The sequence below is a fragment of the Agelaius phoeniceus genome, chromosome 9 (genome assembly GCF_051311805.1).
Source record: "Agelaius phoeniceus isolate bAgePho1 chromosome 9, bAgePho1.hap1, whole genome shotgun sequence".
Lineage (NCBI taxonomy): Eukaryota > Metazoa > Chordata > Aves > Passeriformes > Icteridae > Agelaius > Agelaius phoeniceus.
The window spans coordinates 6,823,402-6,842,693 of record NC_135273.1 but is presented as its reverse complement, the minus strand read 5'-3'; the positions used below and the strand labels follow the sequence as shown (position 1 = coordinate 6,842,693).

The 19,292-nt window shown below is 47.6% G+C and overlaps 1 protein-coding gene across 2 annotated transcripts; it reads right to left on the bottom strand.

The window, feature by feature from the left end:
* Positions 1-287: 287 nt before the first annotated feature.
* On the bottom strand, positions 288-11,959 carry VAX1 (ventral anterior homeobox 1). Of its 2 annotated transcripts, XM_077182828.1 has the most exons (4): positions 11,124-11,959; positions 9,198-9,385; positions 6,751-7,296; positions 288-372 (listed from the first exon to the last, which is right to left on the bottom strand). In XM_077182828.1, the coding sequence occupies exons 1-3, from the start codon at positions 11,359-11,361 to the stop codon at positions 6,757-6,759; spliced, it is 966 nt and encodes a 321-aa protein (XP_077038943.1). In that variant the 5' UTR covers positions 11,362-11,959; the 3' UTR covers positions 288-372; positions 6,751-6,756. The 2 variants fall into 2 exon arrangements, with proteins under 2 accessions (XP_077038943.1, XP_054493559.1); XM_054637584.2 differs by lacking the exon at positions 288-372 and having other exon boundaries at positions 5,137-7,296.
* Between the last annotated feature and the right edge of the window lie 7,333 nt (positions 11,960-19,292).

The window sequence follows — 19,292 nt, the reverse complement described above, 5'->3', positions numbered from 1 at the left end:
TCATGCACCTTCAGGGATGTGCTTCTGGACTGTTGTGGTGGTTCATCTACCATCCTCCTCATCCTTGGGCCTGCTCTGTGACCTCAGAAGCTCCTGATAAACGCTGGTGGAACCAGCTGAGGGGTGAAGTGTCCCTTGACCACACCAGTCCAGCCATAAGTCACTCCCTGGTTGTACCAGGAGCTCTTGCATGGTAGAGGTGGAAAGTTCCAGAAACATCAGCTTCCCAAAAAAAGGTGGGAAACAAAGGATAAGCAATTTTCCTTTGTAACCTTGGTAAACCACTTACCTGGGCTGTGGCCTGAGTGGAGTGGCAGCAGTGTGAACTGTAGCCTGGGTGGAATGGTACCATTGTCACAGCCCTCTGGGAAGCTGCAAAAAAAGCACAGCAATTATTGGCTTGGGTTATGGTCAGGAGGGAAACTTACTGATGGCCAAAGTCAATGTGACCCTATAAATGGTGGTCCTAAGTGAGACCCTTTGAGCTCTCCTGGACTGCAGCAGCTGCACCAGCACCTCCCTGTGACTGGGGCACCTCCCAGAGCTCCCAAGCCAAACTCGTGGTACTCAAGGAACCATCTCTGACAACAACAAGGCTGAGGCTGATTCCCCACGCCACCACATCTCTACATTCCTCAGAGTGAAACCCTTGCCTGTCAGGAAGTGCACAGTGTGAGCATTGATGATTTGGTGTGAGTACAATGATTTGGTGTGAGTATTGCACTGAACCTGAGGGGAACTTTTGATAGGAGCCTTTGCACCCACAGAAATCAGTGTACACATAATTTTACCTGTGTGCCTGTGAATTGATTATGGTATGAATGTTACTGTCTCACATCTCTGGTTAAGTCATTGTTGTAGTGAGTCCTACTGAATCACTATTGTAAATGTTAAAGAATTCAATGATTAACTGCTGCTAAACCCTTTTGCACCCTTGTCTTTGCATCAATATCCTTTACACCTTTACCTGCTTTTGCATTCCCAGATTCCATACAAATCATTTCAAATTGCTTCTAATTTGATCTTCCTTTTTACACTTTAACCTGTACAGTAAATTTTAGAGTGAACCTTGCCATCAAACTCTGTCAAGTTGTATTTCCACAAATTATACTAAACCCTGCTTTTGCCCATACCTTTGGTGGTGTTTCTTTAAGCAGCCAATCCACTCACTTGTGAGAGCTGTAAGAGGAGGTTTCTGCCAGGTAGGTGTGCCTGGTTCTGTGACAAACTTTGTGGACCCACCTTGTGTGGATTGAACTCTTTTATTTGCCCCCTCCTACATCTGGTTCCTTGGTTTTCTGCTTCAGCTGAAATATAAAAAATGAATTTATTCACCCGGCTGTATCATCTCATCAGATGAGGCCTGTGATCCAGTTTTCTTGCATTGGCAATGACACCAAGTGCCAAGTGAAGGTTTGTGTTCTGGACAAATCCTTGCACTGGTGTGATGTTTTCATTCTTGCTCACAGCAGGGAGATCAAATAGAAGAATGGGTTGAAGATAGCTGAAGAGAAAAAAGCTCTGGGAATTTATTACTTTATTTTTTTCCACCGTGAGAATAAGGAAAAAAAAAAGGCAGCACCTCTTGGCAAACAGTTATATTAAGTACAGTTTGCAAGAACTGTGTATGAAAAGAAGTTAAAATTATTTTGATTGTTCATGAGAAAGGAGACAAAAGGTAACATGGTAAAAGAATTAAAAAGGACATGGTTGCAGAAGGTGGGAACATCTGTTCTGCTACTTCTAATGACAGAACTTGGGACAATTCATGTCAACAAAAAGTTGGCATATTAAAAAAACCATCTAAACATATAAAAACATATACAAAATGTAATAATTTTTGTTCTGTGTGTGATTGACTGTGGAACTAGCTCCACTAGAAAAGTTTAGGACAATATACAAACTAGAATCAGTCACTTACACAGAGATGAAGAGAAGCATGAGCACTAACAACTACATATAGAAAGATAATAAATAAATACTGTGCTTAAGTTGCTCAGCAATTATTAGAAGCAGAAAGATGGGGAGTAAAGTGCTTGTTGGGGAGTTCTTACACCTGAGTCAGAAATGTTCCAGGTCAGCCCCTGCCAGCCAGCACTTTGGCCACAGCTGTGGTCCAGGGTCACAGGTTGTATTGTGGCTGTTGCATAGACAGCATCACATCCATTGATTTCATTTTAGCTTCCCTGGTAATTTTGTTAAACACTTGCTGGTGGCTGTGACTTGCTTCTGTTCAAGAGTTATTCTTTAAAAGTGTTTTTCTTTCCTTAAAAGTTATCAAATACTCCGAAGTTACTCAGAGACCTCGTGTGCTTTTTTACATGTCACAAGGTCATGTACCTTGGGCTGATGACAGGATTGCAAATGGAGACAGGGTGGTCAGAGCCTGCACTAATCCCTGGCATGAGGGATATGGAGGAGCAGCAAAAAAAGCAGGTCTATGTTAAGTGGGTGGGCAAATGCTTTTGAAAAAATCCTTTAAATAGACTGATTCCTCTTTTCCCTATGTGTAACATTGTTTTGTGTTTTCCCTGGGTGCTCTGGAGCTGACCCTGGGAGCTTTTTCCTTCCTGAGAGCCACAGGAAGAGAGATATTGTCCATGGACCTGTGAAAATATTCCTTGAGTTCAGGAGAAATTTAAATAGCCCATGCTGCACTCCATCTTTGTAAATCCTTACTCACTCTAAGCCCTATGTGTAGCTGCTGCTAAGGGAAAGTTTGGGGAAGCCCACCTGCCACAGAAATCCTTTTGTAATTTCCTTTAAAAATTCATGCCAGATATAGATTTATACTTGGTTTATTTCCTTTCCTACTGAATATTCCTGCCCCTCACACTCACACATGCTCCCTCTGCATAAGCCAAATATTTCTCTGATTGAGCTCTAATGCCCCAGTGATGGCCACAAATCAAAATACAGCAAGTAATGCAGCAAAACCTTTCAGCAGCAAATAGCTTCAGGAAGGTGGCTTGTGTTCATTGCTCCAGTAGGATGAAAATCAGCATTTCAGTGCAAACAGGCAAGTAGGGTCTCTGGGCAGCACACAGCTTCAGAACAGCTTTGGTGTAGTTGGAAAAAAAAAACAAAAAAAAACCCACCAAACCAACCAACCAAAAACCAAACCAGCTTTTATATTCAGCTTCACTGTACATGTAGATGTGTGTATGAATGATTTTTAACTTTTCCTATGCAATGACACAGGTGGTATTCCCTTTTTTTTTTTTTTTTTTTTTTTTGGAGAAATGCAGATGAACATATTTTATATATTTCTTTTGTAGAAAGCAGGGTGTTTTGGCTCTCAGGGACCCCGTGCTTCTGAGATGCTGAAATTTTTAAAGGTTTTGGGGTTTTGTCCTGAGTCACAAGCAGAGACTGGAACAGGACTGTGACAGCCCTGCACAGGGCTGGGGAGCCTCTGGTTTTTCCTCCAACCCCAGCCCAGAAGCAGCCCCTGATACAGGTGTGGGACAGGTGGAATTTGAAGAGACAAGAAAAAAAAAAAGAAATTAAAATTTCCTGAAGTATTTATTTCACCTGAATGCTTAGACAAGACTCCTTCACACTTCAAGGCATATCCCTTTTTTTTTTAATATTCAGAAATAATTAATAATAATAGAAATAAGAATAAAAATGTCTAGCTCTTCACATGTGTACTGAGGGCTGCAAAGCTGTAAAATAAGGGCTTCTGCTATTGTGTCAGCAATTTAGCCTGGTGCTGGCTTAAACTGCCTTACAAGGGGAGCAGAGAGCTTACACTGACCACAGCTCCAGCCTGAGACTGCAGATCAGGCCAGCAACCAGGGAAAAAGAGCCTCGTGGCACCTGTGTGAGGGGACAGGAATGCTGCTGCAGTCTCTGGTTAAACAGAGGAGAAGGGAAATTCTCTTTTTAGATGGGGGCACCTGAGCCAGCTCTGTCAGAACACGTTTGTGCTGCTGTTCCCATGGCTCACAACGCAGCAGAGAATTTGGGCACTGAAATGGCCCCATCTCAGCTGCAAGACAGGGCAAATTCATCACACAATTCCTGCCACGTTTGGCAGGGGAGCCCAGGGAGGGTTTGGGTGGTGATAATTCCCTCCTTGGGAAGGGAATTCCCAAAGGCAGCCCAGGCCAGGGCTCCCCTCTTTGTGCAGGGCTGTGGGTGATGCTGTGCAGTCCAGCAAGGCACAGACTGAAAACCACCCTCTCCCTCCAGATCTCCCTGGCAGATCTCTTCTGTCACATTCAGCTCTTTCCTTTTTACAACGCTTTTCCCTCCCCTCCCCTTGAAGTTTTCCAGTCTTGACCAGCAGTTTCAGTGCCACCTCTTCAAATGTCACCTGCGATCCCCTCCTTCACCCCGGCTGCCCTTCCCCAGATCATTTCTACACTCTTCATAAAAAACCAACCAAATCAGCATCAGCACTGCATCCTTCCCCCCTAACCTGGAGCAGTGCATCTGCCCTGGCTGGGACAGGCTCATGGTAGAGCTCAGCAGAGGCCACAGAGGGACCTGAGGGCAGGGCAAAGGCGTGGGGACAGCAGGTGCCACCCTGCCCAGGTGGCTTGGCCTGGGGAGCCAGGGCACTGGGGGGCTCCTGGAAACCTGCACTGCCTGCCCAGTAAAAGCCCTCAGGGCTGGGCTGCCCATCAGAATGGAAGCAAGAGCTGCTCAGAAAACCCCTCTAAATATCTGTGTTTGTGCACACAAGCCGTGCCAGCGTGTTTAGCTGTGCCTGCACACCTGCATGCTGTCACACAGGCACGGATGTGTGCTCAGGTCTGGAGGTGAGCAGTGCCCTGCACAGGGTGGCACCTGGCAGGGTGGGCACCTCCGGGGCACGGACACGGGCACGAGCATGGGCGGGCACCGGCCCCGCGGGCCAGGGAGAGCGGCAAGGGCTGGGTCGGAGCCGAGCACGGGACTGGGAATGCCCCAAACTGCCCCAGGAGGGAAATCACCCTCTAGGAAGTGGACCTCACAGCCCCCCGCTCAAAATGAAACATTAAATTGAATTTTAAAAAGAGGAAAAATCGGGCAGGTTAAATAGGGATAGAGTTTCGTTGGTTTTTTTGTTGATTTTTTTTTTTTTGCAGTGCATGTGTAAATGAAGGCAATTTGGGTGCTACAAATATAAGACGAAAATACACCTAATTCCGTCATCATATAGATATAATATATTTCACTCTCACCACATAAATACAAAACATCCAAATATCCAAAACATTCAGAACAAAAGTTAGTAGCAAGGGCTCAGCGCTCGATTCATTCATTATTTTTTCGACTAGTTGCCTAGAAACTTCAGACGTAAATAATTTACAATAAAATTACTATTTTCTTTTCATCCAGCTCCTTCTGTCCAGTTCTGCTCTATAGTTAATTCTATATTCTACAGCAACCATTCCACTTTTTGTAATTTTTTTTTTCTTTTTTGGTTACAGTTTGGTGGCACGTATTTATACAGTTTGTAAACGCCATGTGTTAAAGTTCAAAGAAAGATAAGAAACTTAAAACCAAAGTAAATAATTTTTTCCCCCAAAGAACTACCTAAGTACAGCGTCCCTTTTGTGGCAAATTCAAGTACCAAAATTGAACAGAAAATATTTGATCCAGAATACTAGAAGGTGAAATACATATGTTTGTGGAGAAAATAGCAGTAAGAATTATGAAAAAAAAAAAAAAGTTTGTTACATAGATGTGTTTTAAAGTACAAAAATAACAATAAAAGATACACTTTTTATATTTTACGTTCGTTTCAAATGAAGTGTGAGCGATATGCGAGAGGGTTATTTTAGGAGGAAGGAAGGCTACAGGGTTTTTTTGTGTTTAGATGAACATTGATATTATTAAGAAAAATCAAATAGAGCAATAAAAATTAAAATTACGCTCGCAACAGATCTAGATACAAACAGATTTGTGAGTTCCATGATTTGTCTGTGGACTTGTTTTTGCAGATAAGCTGCGCAGGACAGGCCCGTCGGAATTCAAATAAAAAAAAAAAAAAAGGAAAAAAGGAGAAAAAAAAAAGGGGGGGACGTTGTGTTATCTCGAAGGAAGAGACAATTTTATGCAAAATTTCTGCAGCCACTGGTTTCTGTCTCCCCTATTCGTGACTGTACGTTCAGTCAGTCTCGGCCCTTCCCACAATCAAGATTTACCGTGAAAAAGAAAAGTTGCTGGAGGATTTCCTGACTGGCGCTAAGGGCTCGCTCGGGGCTGTAGTGCAGCGAGTGTGGGGGTAAACGGGGGCCACAGGTGGGGCCCCAAAACCTTTGTGCTTCGAAATCACTGAGTCTGGGAGACACAAAAAAACCACCCCAAAACGGGCATCACCTGGCAGCTCCATCCTCCTCTCTCCGAAATCCCGCTCCCTCGCTCGGCATTGGCCAAAGCCGATACAGGGGAGCCCGGCCGACCCTCGGCCCGACCGCTGACCCTCTGCGTCCCTTCCCGAACGAACGAGCAGCGCGATCGCTCCTCCCGCCCGGACAGACGGACCGCGGCGCAGGGGGAGCGCACCGGGAGGCGCCCGCAGCCCCTCGCCGCGCCCCGGCCCCGGCCCCGGCCCCGGCCCCGGCCCCGGCCCCGGCCCCGGCCCCGGCCGCCGCCTCGGCTGCCCCGGGCTGCGGGCCCCGCTCCGCCCCGGCCCGCGGAGGGAGCCGCGCCGCGGGGCTCGGGGGCGGCGGGGAGCGGGGGCACGGCTGCCGCCGCCCGTCCCATAAATACCGCCACAAATAGAGACTATAAATATAAATAGGGGGAAGGTACTTAGAGTCAGTCCAGTGCTTTTTTCTCAGCGCTCTCTTTATTGTTGGTCCGGGAGTAGGGCTCGAAGGCGGACGAGCTCAGGTAGCGGGCCGACAGTTCCTGCAAGTTGCCCGCCAGCGAGCCGGCCACGGCCAGGGGCGCGGAGGAGAGGCGGCCGGCCACGGAGCCCAGCAGCGCGGGCACCGGCAGCCCGAACAGCCCGTGCCCCGCGGCCGCCGCCCCGTGCAGCGCCGCGGGCGGGGGCGGCCCGGCGGCTCCGCTGGCGGCCGGAGGGTGCGGGGAGCCGCCGCCGCCGCCCGGAGCCGCCGCCGCGCTGCCGCCTCCCGCTGCAGCCAGGCCGGGCCCGCGCAGCGCCGAGCCCAGCGCGCCCGTGGCGCAGGGCGGCAGGAGGCCCGGCAGCCCCGGCGGAGACAGCAGCCGGCCTTGCTCCAGCAGCCGCAGGACGCTGCAGGTGGCGGCGGTCTCGGACACCACCGAGCGCAGCTCGGAGTCCTTGCCCTGGTCCTTCTTCTGCTTGGTGCGCCGGTTCTGGAACCAGACCTTGACCTGCGGGCCGGGGAGAGAGGCAGGGTCAGCGGGGCGGGAGGAGCGGTGCCCCCCGGCAGGTGCCCCCCCGGAGGCTGCGGGGGAGGGCTGGGGCGCAGACGCTTGGCAGCGGGGAGCGCTTCCAAAACGCACAAAGCCACGCTCACAGAACACAGCCCCCCGCACCCTCTGTCTGGTCCCGGTTTCGGGGTGACCCCGGGGCCTTTCGTTCTGCATCTTTAACCAGACCTCTCACTTCGTCCTAGTTTACTACAGGCCGGGAATTCTCCGGGAGACGGAGCCAGCCCTTTCTCACCGCTTTATTCTAAGCCGGCTCAGCCGGAGCCCCGGGCACTCCGCGGCTCCCAGCAGCCGCTGCCCGCTCCGACTGCCCTTCCTGGGGGTAGCAGCAGCAATGAGTTTCTTTCCCCGTATTCCAAACTGGACGCTCTCTCTCTACCCCCAAATAATTTTAAATAATATTCAACTTTTAAAAGGAATTCTGGAAGTCACCCAAAAAACAACAAGCAAAATCAAAACCAAACCAAAACACAACAAAACCCACCCATGGCAGGTTCTGTAACCTACAAGCTGTTGAACTTGTGACTCCTATGTGGCAAGGAAAGAAAAAAGCTAATTATCGTGCCAGGGGAATTTAGTTATATGATGTTTTGTGGAAATACGAAACAGGCTTTAAGAAGTTTGGACTTTTTGGATACTTCCCCGCGCTCTCACACAGTTTTAGGCCTCCTGTCGTTCCCCGGCCTTTCTGCTCTGGACGGTGGAGGAGCGATTCTCCCCCTCGGACACAGAAGGATTCAAAATACGGCCCAAACTTCAGCCCCATCCCTGGATCTCTCATACCCAGGAAAGCCCAGGCCGAACATCTCCAGCCCGGCAGCCCTGGGGGAAGGTTCCCGTCTACCCCTTCGACTTTGAGCGCCTGTATCCCGGGGCTGGGAGCGGCTCGGCCTCCTCTCGCTTCTCCCAGGCCGCAGCAGCGAAATCTCCGCGCCCGGGGGCGGCGGCTCGGCGCAGCCGGGCACACCGAGCCTGGCCGGGCCGGAGCTGGGGCAGCCGGGCACACCGAGCCTGGCCGGGCCGGATCCCCGCGGGCCGGAGCTGGGGCAGCCGGGCACACCGAGCCTGGCCGGGCCGGAGCTGGGGCAGCCGGGCACACCGAGCCTGGCCGGGCCGGAGCTGGGGCAGCCGGGCACACCGAGCCTGGCCGGGCCGGAGCTGGGGCAGCCGGGCACACCGAGCCTGGCCGGGCCGGATCCCCGCGGGCCGGAGCTGGGGCAGCCGCTCCCGGCCCGGCAGGAGTTTGGCTTCGTGGCCAAGCTCCCTCCAGGCCCTCGGGCCTCCTCGCCCGCGGGAAGAGCCCAGTGGGGCTGGGTGCAGGGACACGAGGGACTCCCTTGGCCAGCAGCTCCCCTTCCCATGACACACGCAGTTAGGGTCACACTCAGGGACACACGCAGTTAGGGATACACGCAGTTTAGAGACACGCAGTTAGGGACACAGGGACACACAGGGACACACGCAGTTAGGGACACACGCAGTTTAGAGACACGCAGTTAGGGACACACTCAGGGACACACACAATTAGGGACACACGCAGTTAGGGACACACACAATTAGGACACACGCAGTTAGGGACACACGCAATTACGGGTTCCCAGCGCCACGAGCCCCTCAGCTCCGTCCCGGCCGGACACGCGTGGGCACCTCGGGGCTGCCTCGCCCCTCGCCCCGCGGGGCTGCGCTGGGGGCGCAGGAGGCGCGCAGGGCCGCGTCCTTGGGGCCCGCAGGGCACGGAGCTGCCCGGGCCGGGAAGGAGCTGCTCGGGCCGAGAAGGGGGTCCCGCGGAGCAGGGCAGGGCAGGGCAGGGCAGGCGCGGCTCCCCGTCCTGCAGGCGCTACCTGAGTCTCGGAGAGATTGAGCTGGCGGGCGAGCTCAGTGCGCTCCCGGCCCACGACGTACTGGCAGCGCTGAAACTCCATCTCCAGGCGGTAGAGCTGCTCGGCCGTGAAGGAGGTGCGGGTCCGCTTGGGACGGTCCAGATCAAGCCCTTTAGGCAGAATAATCTCTCGGATTGAACCTTTGGCATCTGGCAAAGAAAGGCGCAGTCAGCTTCAGACCCAGGCAACCCTCCTCTGCTTTTCCCCTCCTTTTTATACTTTCTAATTTTTCCAAGGGAAAGAGCCGTCCCCAGCGCCTTCAGAACCGAGACACGAGTCGGGATGGAGCAGGGTCCCTGCGGCTGAGGCTCTGCACCTGGCCACTGCACCCACGGAAGGAAAAAACCCACAACAGAGAAGGAAGGAGGGGGCGATGGGGGCCCAGGCCTCTATAATTAATCCCCTCAGCCCATTTAAAAATTACTTTGAATATATTGCACTCACAGTGCGACACTGCGGCATCACCCACGGCCCCTCTGGGAAGCTGGGGAGAGAGAGATCCTTCAGGCCAGGCTTTGTGCCTGGAGTGCAGGGCTACTCTTTGTTCCCCTTGGGCTCCGGGCTAGGACTTGCTGGTAGCCACCATACACATTCCGTCCGCCCCCCCAAAATAGAAATCCTTCTTATTTTTTTTTTTTTAATAACAAGTTTCTCATGCTTCCAAAAAAAAAAAAAAAAAAAGCTTTCGGAGGCAGCAGTGCCTCGACCTGGCTGCCTGCCACTGTGAACGTGGGGACACCTCCAGCCCACCCTGCACCGCTGCCGCTGCCGCTTTGGGGTTTTGGCAACGAGAAGCAGGAGGGGGAAAAAAAAAAAAAAAAGGAGGGGGGGAGGGAAATAAACCAAGGCACCAACCAGCCCGCAGAAACCTCACTTTTCTGGTAGCCCCGACTGAAGGAAAGCGGGACAAATCTCATTAACACGACTGTCAAGCTAGAGCCAGATTCAGGTTACCTTAAAGCCTTCCCAACTTTACTTGCCGTAATTTTACCTCCTCGGTACGTTTTAAATCAGAGACAATCACATCATTTTAATCTGACCCTTCTCTGGGTCAACCAGTGGCGTAAGGATTAATTCTGGCTTTCAGGGCCTGCTTCCCACATATTTTGTTCCGATTCTCTTCTCTCCCTCCTTCCCCAAAACGCACCTTAATAAAACTGAAATTTCTTCAGGTAATTTTTTCTTTTTTTTTTTTTTTTTTTTTTTGAGGGAGTAAGAATAAGATGATTTCGCTATTTTAGCCTGGAGAAAGGACGAAGATTGAAGGAAATTAAACGTGTAACTATTAAAAAGTAATCATTAAAAACCCCTTCGTCATTCCTCCATTTATTTTAGGGCTGGTGGTTATTTTAAACCAGCCCTTTCCTACGGGCTGCCGGACGCGGAGAGAGGGGGCACCGAAGGAACCTCTGCCCTCCGAGAGGGCCTTCCTGCCCGCAGCCCCACGCCGTGGTGCGCGGCCGGCCGCGGGCGGGATGCGCGGGCGCGGAGGGAGCGCGCCCGGCCCGCGGGGCAGAGCCGCGGCCCCCGGGGGAACGCGGTCCCGGAGGGCTCCCCGCGGGGACGGGCACCCCGGGAAAGCTGCGGGGCAGGAAAGGAAAAACAAACCAACAATGAGCGGGGCCGGTCCGTTCCGGGGCAGCGCCGGGGAGCAACAACCACGGCTTAACTTTGCGCCGAGACGGCGGCGGCAATTCCCCGGGATAAAGGGCGGCGGAGCGGGGTCCGGGGCGCAGCCCGGCCCGGAGCGGGGTCTCTCCCCCGCAGCCGTAGGAAGGGCTTTCGAGCCAGGGCCAGACCCAAGGCAAAGCGACAAAATCAACCCATCTCCCGGGCGTGAGCGCGGCTCACCTTCCCCCACCCTCGCCAAACACCTCAAACTCATACCTCTAACTAGGATCCTCCTGCAATAGTCCGGATCAGCCGAACTAGATTTACTTTTATTACAACCTTCCGTAGCTGCAGAGGCAGAAAAAGTCCCTTGCTGATCCTTCAAAAAAGAAGTAGAAATATTTCCTTCAGACCCTTTGCTTTCCTTGCCCTCTTTATGTCCGTTCTTCGAGACCCGGTTAGCTTCAGTCTCTGAACTGCATCTAACGTCCATTTTGTCTTGTTTCCCAAACATGTAGTGCAATAAAAACAAAACAAAAAAACCAAAAAAAAAAAAAAAGCGCCAACAACGATAACAAAAAAATTATAGAAGAGTAGAAGAAGAAGAAGAAGACGAAGTCTATGCTGGATATTGCACGACTTAGGGTGAGATCGGTGGGGATCTGTAAAGCACCTTGAGTAAGGAAGATCGGGTTTTATCCCACTGGAAAAGCAGCGGCTTCCTCAGTCCCAGCGTCCTAATGTGACTGTCCAGCTTCCCAGAGCGCCCAGTGATCAGGTACTCAACAGTACAACTCTAAAATGATTTAATGTCTGCCTTATTACAGAGACATGTAGTTGTTAGACACACAGAGGGACGCGCACTCGCTGTTTCAATTGATTACGGGTAATTTTGCAGCCTCCACATTTAGGTTACCTCATGAATACACTAAATTGTTTGGATAATATATCAGATCGTAATGGATGGTTTGTGTGCTTGTCCCCAATCAAGTAGAGTTTAGCCAGTGAATAAACTGAAATGATTGGTCTTGCTTTCAGGAAACACACAATCAAAAGACTGAGACTTCCAGAAAAAAAAAAAAAAAAAAAAAAAAAAAAAAAAAAAAAAAAAGGAGAGAGGAAAAAAAGGGTGGGGGAGAGGGGAAAAAAAAAACCAACTTTTGACAAGATTCACCCTGAATTGTTAGCACCATTAGCAGCCATTATTAACTTTCTTCAGTCTGCCTTTGACCTCCCGATTATATAGTGGCTTTCTCCAAAGCACGCCAAATAAATCTGAATAAAGCTGCTAGGAAAGGCTGAAAAAATGCAGTTGCAGGGGGGGTGCAGAAAAAGCAAAAAAAAAAAAAAAAAGCCCCCTGAATTGTAAACAAACAAACAGATCCCCAGAACGCACACACCCAAAAAGTTCTTCCTTCAAGCAGATCTCTCCAAGGAAGCAGGTTATCTTGGCCAGCAGAAATCCTCGTTAACACATCTCCCCACAGACAGCCATCTTAAACTCCTACCTCTCCTTATTTCAGTCCCGATACTTGCTTTTTGTGCTTCTCCCTCTGTGTGTGTGTGTATGTGTGCATGCATGTGTGTCTGCTAATTCTGCACCTTCGCAAACACTGAACCTATTCGCAGAGCCTGCTCATTGAAAAAAAAAAAAAAAAAAAAAAAGCCAGCTTTGTGTGCAGTGGATCCAGGAGGGGGGAGAAAGAGAGAGGGGGAGAAAGAGGGAGAGAGAGAGGGAGGGAGGGAGGAAGGGAAAGAGAGAGAGAGAGAGAGAGGGAGAGAGATAGCCCGTGAAAAATCTCAACTGCGTGATCCACTAAAGGAGAAAAAAGTTTTACTCTAGCTATTTCATTGTCTCTGCTACAATATCTTTGAGAACCGCAACAGCCAGTAATCCAATAAGACCATTGATTAGGCTACAATGATTCAATTCAAGCAAATGGCCTTGTGCAAAGAGCATGCTCCAGTCCTTCTTGTCACCTTGCAGGGCAGAAGCCCTCTTCATGCTTCTCTCCTTATTCATTCCTTTATGGGAAACGTAGAGCAAAAGGAGTGAAAGATGGCAATTATCTAATTGGACTATTAACAAACAATTCTCTGAGTGTGGCTGTCTGGCAGTGGTTCTTGGGCGAGGTGAAAGGCCACATGTTGCACTGGCCCCATTCACAAAGAGTTTAGGGGCCTGAGAGGGAGAGAAAGAATTTTCCCTGAGAATTTTTCACACAAATGGCGGTGTATCCACCGGGCTGGCTGTTCCCTGCCTCGTCCCCTGCCTGCCTGGGAATTCCACCTACCTGAAGCAGGCAGGGCCAGCCCTGTGCCTTGTGGCTGATGGTAGCAGAAGGGAGAAGCAGAACTCAGCTCCATGGGCCTCATCCTGCCTCTGCTGGTGGAAAAACCACCCACCCTCATCCCATGGGACACAATCTTTGTCCAAGGTGGTGGAATGGAGGGAAGGACCAAGTGCCCAAGTGCCCAATCACCATAAACAGGAAATTCATGGGAGGCAAGAAAAGAACGGGGGGTGGGGAGGGTGGAAAGGAGAGGGGAAAGGAAAGGAAAGGAAAGGAAAGGAAAGGAAAGGAAAGGAAAGGAAAGGAAAGGAAAGGAAAGGAAAGGAAAGGAAAGGAAAGGAAAGGAAAGGAAAGGAAAGGAAAGGAAAGGAAAGGAAAGGAAAGGAAAGGAAAGGAAAGGAAAGGAAAGGAAAGGAAAGGAAAGGAAAGGAAAGGAAAGGAAAGGAAAGGAAAGGAAAGGAAGGATTACAAAAAAGGGAAGAAAAAAGAAAAATAAAATGGCTGTTCATAGGTACATTTCAGTGAGTTGTCTTAAATGGGAATCTCAAATCCTTGTAACTTTTCCGCAAATCTCCATAATTTATTTATACTGACATTGTCTGAAAAGTCAGATTGAGATTGCTGAGATGTACCCAAGATCTTCATCCACCCCTCTCATTTCAACTGTATTTATACATACAACCAGACATGGAACATCCTCATTATTATGGACCAGGTTTCTTTTTTCCTTACAGCCAGTGCATCTCAGGGATCTGTGGTGCTCTGTTGTTATTAGCTCCCACTTGTATGGCAGTCGTACCCAGGGGCCCCAGATAAACCCCAGCCCCCTGTGCAAGGCTCCATGCAGCTACAGAGAGAAGATGGAAGGAGTTCATTTCCTCCAGGGATTTGCAGTGCTGCTCAAAGGCCTGCTGGGTGACAGGATACCAGGAAACCTCTGATACATTTCAGAGAGATTTGGTCTTTCTAAAGGAAATGCAACAAGTGGATGCTGATTAGGGAAATTGTTAATGTGGCTGAAGCATAGGCTGGGCTTAGCAGGCCAGCTTTGTTGTGTGATATAGATAAACACAGACATGTATGTGTGCACAGGCAAGGCTCCATCAACAGTCCCAGCTGGACATGGCTGTTTAATGCTAAACAAAACAAAGTTCTGCTACAAACATTTTTACCTAACAGATTTTATTTTAGACAGAATAGGCGTAGTGATTCCCATAAAAGGTTTACTGTGAACTACAGAGGCAATTATAATTGTATTTGCATAGGTGTGTGGGTGTATGTATGACATTTCCCCCCATAGTTTTCTTTATGCTAATCTCTATGCATAGGCCATAATAACAAACATGGAGCTATTGAACTCAATTACACTGTTTGAAACAGAATATCTGGAGATTAAATATTATGTTTGTGTGATAATCTCGCTTTTTTTTTTTTTTTGACAAGCCCCTGATCCAAAGCTCAGTAAAGACCAGCGGAATTTTGTTCTACTTGTGCCATATTACGATAAATACATTTCAAGGATCTTTTTGTCCATAAAATTCAGTGATATAAAGAGAATTTTCCCAATTGAATCAGTTAAATTTTCTTTCACACGTTATGAACATAGCACTGTTGAAGGTCTGGAAATTCAAATAATGAGTCTAATCCTGAAGGAAAGTTGTAGTGAGCAGACAAGCCTGTCCAAACAGAGCTCAGTTCCTTTAATTGAGGCCCGCTCATCTGCAACAAATAGCAACATCCAGAGGAGAAAAATCAGAATTTTATCCTTCACAAAAGCAATGTTTTCTTTAGTCCAGCAGTCACTAAATTTCCTTTCACCTATTCTCATTCATTTTCCCCCCACAATATGCTTCAATCATTCTTGGATGTTATGTTCTTTCAGGACATGATAGTCCCTCTCTTACTGTCATAACTTCAGGCTTGTCTGTAGCTTCAGCACTCTCACATCCACACTCGTGTGTCACCACATAAGCAGATGAAGGGTTACTTCTTTTCCCTTCAAATAATGCATAAAATGTCTTAGCACGCTACACAGGTACTCCCTGGCTGTACTTTGCTGTGTAGACCTTGCTGCTTTTCAAATACAGTTTTATTAGTTTGCATTAGCATGTAGAAGACTGAACAATCTGTTTCTCATTGACTGCCATTATTTATGTTATTTTTATCTCTATTTCATGTACAGGAGAGATGTACATTACAGCTACTACTTCTTGTGTTCTTCTTTGTTAATGAAAGTAAAAGTTTCAATCTGAAAAGTGTGGTTCAGAGATCTTCTGACTCAAAGATTTATCTCAGGGTTTAATAGCCCTAAGCAGATTTTTATTCCATTAATTTTCTTGATTATTTTGGTTCAGATTATTTGCTTTTGAACTTACAGATGTTTTTGGCAAGGAGCTGCTAGGCCTTTTTTGGATACTTGTTTAGCACAAGGGGGATGTGAACTGGTTCCTTGGGGCTGAACAACTTCCTGGTTATTTCCAATTATCAGAGAGTGTGGTGGTTACTCATAATGATACATGTGATAATGTCAAGGAATGGCTGTGAAGAGACAAAAAAAACCTTATTATTTTGTGCATCAATGTTACATTTCTCTTGGGCAGGGTGTTTCTGTCCAGTGTGAGTGACACTGTGTCAGTGCAGAAGAAGAAGATCTTTATCAAGATGAAGGTTCACCAGAAGGTTCTTTCCCACAAGTCACAGAAATGTGTTTTTACCAACAGGAACATTGAGCACCTCCTCAAAACAAAATGCACAGCAGAATTAGCAACTCTTTTGCTTTTGCAGTTACTTGCTGCTGTTGAGGAAATTTCCTTACAACAGCAGATGGACTCTGGAACTTTCAAAATGTACGTGCTACTGTGTGTTTAGGGGACATTTAGAAGGCATGTGCTAAGCTCTCAGTTTCAAACAGAGATTTGTTCTAGTGTGAGTTGCCTTCATCTCCTGCAAGTAAGCCTGGAAAATGGACTCCTCCCACACAGGGCAGCAGTATCCTTGAGGAACAGAAATGTGTTTCTATCTGGAAACTTTACACTGCCTTTGAAGGAAAGGATTGAAGTCTTTGACTCAGTTCAGCTCTCTGTGTGAAGTGGAAGGTTGTCATGTTTGTGGTAGTCTGCATGGCTAGAAACAGCTCTAATTCCACTTTCCCAGACTTTCCAAGGTGCTCAGGTATGTTTGTGTTTTTCAATGGCACATGGGTCCCTGTGTCATGACATAAAAAATGCACATGAAATTAAATGTCACAGGCTCACGAGAAATCTAATGGGCGCAACAGCAAGAAAAAGAAAATTTCTCTCTGCCTTATAAGTGGGCAACAACATCAAATATTGGTATGAAATTGGTATGTAGCTGTTTCCAAATAGGTTTCATCAGCTCCAGTGCAGATGTTGTGTTTTTCATGCCAGTGTCCCATGCATGCCTTCTGTTCTGCAAGACAACCGTTTAAAATAAATGGGCACACCCAGAGACATATTTAAAATAATTCATTGGATCCAGATAATCTAAGTTAGCTCTTGCAGCTCCTACCTTCCCATGCTCTGCTGTGCTCCTGATTGCCAGCCTGGTGCAGAATCCCCAACCAGCTGCTTCCAAATTTTCCTGCATACATTGGCAGTAATTGCAGTATTGTCTCTCCCAGATACTAAACTGAGCACATTGGCAGGACTCAGCAGTGCTGCTCTGGAGGCCAGTAATAATGAGCATGGGTATCACACATGTATCATGACTAATCATGTTGTGGTCATTATGAGATGCTCCTTACAGTTATCAATCTGGACAGTAGCTTATTACAAAGCTTTATTGCCTGTATCATGCCCATGGCATATGCAAGCCATCTGAACAGGGCTTTCCATGAGGGAAAACTGTGATTTCAGAGGAAATACTGTTTTTTCTCTGAGAGCAGACTGAGAGCCTTTGGTTTCAGCCTCCCCCATGTCACTGGCTGCCTCTGTAATCAGCAGTACCTGAGCACTCAAACTCCCTCTGCCTTCATTTCACCCTCTCCTGAGAGGGGACTGAGCTTTACCAGCTCGCCTGGAGCACTCATGAGTATTTACCACCTCAAAAGCTGTTAGACCATGAGCCTTTACTATTGGTGCTAAAACTCTCACAATCATATTTTTTTCACAGAGCCAATAAAAGCAAGCTTGAAGGTTTAAACAAGAGGAGATGTTTGCAAAGGTGACATGTCCAGAGCAGTAGATGTGAACTGTACTCTTCCCAATCACTTGGTGTTTTAACACTAAAGACCTTTGCATCAAATTAAAAAAAAAAAATAAAAAAGTCACATTTTGGGCTAAAACCATTCAGTTCTTTGATTTTGAAAATTTAATTCAGGTCAGATTGAACACCAAGAGTGTCTCAAAAACTCCAAAGCATGGTCCCAAGGATCCAGGGAAAGCTGCAGAGGACAGTCATGTTGGAATATGGGAGAGATTGGAAACTGTCCCTTCACTCTGGGGTGAGAGAAACTCTGACATCATCCTAAGGCTCACCCAGGAGCATCCAGCAGACTTGGTTACAATCTTCCTGAAATGGTTTAAGTTTGATTGTTTTTTGCTGTTTTTACTTTATTACAATGTGATTTCTTTATTCCCCATATGGAAATGGAAAACATCAACAGCAACCACAAGTACAAACCACAAACAAAATCAAATCTTTTCTTGAAAGGTTTGTCTACCTGGACCTTTTGGTTACATCCAACAAATAGGAGCCTAAACACAAAATTATTGAACTATGGGTCTTGAATAAAGGGGAACAGAGTCACATCTACAGGAAATTTTTGACAGAATATGTTGGTTGAATGCTGGCAGGATTTTGTTACTCAGAAGATAGCAGAATTTCAGTGGGACCCCTTAAAATAATGATTCAGTATACTTCCAAACATTTTGTCATGGAAAATTATGGAAAAGACAGGCAAAAAAATCAGTGCACTTTGGTTTGTTAAAACCCATTGGAGATTGTGGGCCAGCTTGGGATGAGTTCACTTCATGGTGAATACTTAACCTGATGGATTTAAGCACACTGGGAGGGTGAGCAGCACGATGGAGACAGCTCTGAGCGTGGCTAAATGAAAAGTAATGTAAATCATCAGTGATTAACTGTATAGCTCAAATAATCTGAAAAGCCCTGAATTTCCTGCAATCTCTGAGGGAAAAGAACCTGTACTAGAAATCAGCAGTGTCTGATTTACCTCAATCTGAGGCAGCAGCTTTAAAAAAACAAAAAAAGGAGACTATTTGGTTTTGTTGTATAAAGATAGAGCAGAATGCCAAAACCCCATCAGGATAGCTGGTTTATGCCACATAGCAGGATTATGCCACAATTACACCTTAAATCTGTGTTCATTCTTTTTAACCTCTTCTCTCTTGAGGTACATAGCATAGTTAAAAAAAATGTTCAAATAAGAATAAGAAATAATACATTCAAATGAGAATTCAATGAGAAATTCAAATAAAGAATAGTTAGGACAGAGCTGCTAGGATTAATACACAAGATGTGGCAAAGACTGGAATTATTTTGACGAGAAGAAGATGAAAATGGAGCTGATTGTGGAAGTCAAAATTCTCAAGCTCTGAACGTTGTACCCTCTTTTTATTTTGTCACATGAGAATAAGCATCAGGTTAAATTTAAAACCATCAAGTTTAGAATGAAAAATAAATGCCCAGACATGTCTCATCACCTACGGGAGATGCTGTTGCAGGAGGTTACTGAGGCAAATACCTTGGTCTGATTTTAAAGTGAGTTGGACATTGTTAGGATTAACCATTACACAGGGTTGAAAACAATGATCAGCCTGATTGAGTCCTACACCCAGGGCTGGGCACTGCTCACTCTGGGGAGTGGGGCAGAAATGCATCTGTTTGGGAGTTAGTTTTCTCCTCCTGGAAATACCAGGAGCAGGGTACTGAAAGACTGGTGGCATTGGGTAGGAAAAAGCCAGAGCAGCATATTTGGGATAGCAGACAACATTAATCCTAAACGTGGAGGACAGCTCAGAAGTGAGGTTCTGCAAAGCCAAGCTTGTCAAAGTTTGGTGTGCTTTAAGTTTCTGCAAAGCACAGGCAAGGACAAGGAGGAGAGGAGCAATAATAAGAGATCTTTTGCTCTGGTGCACTTCCACAGGTTCCTTTGACAAAGGGATTGCAA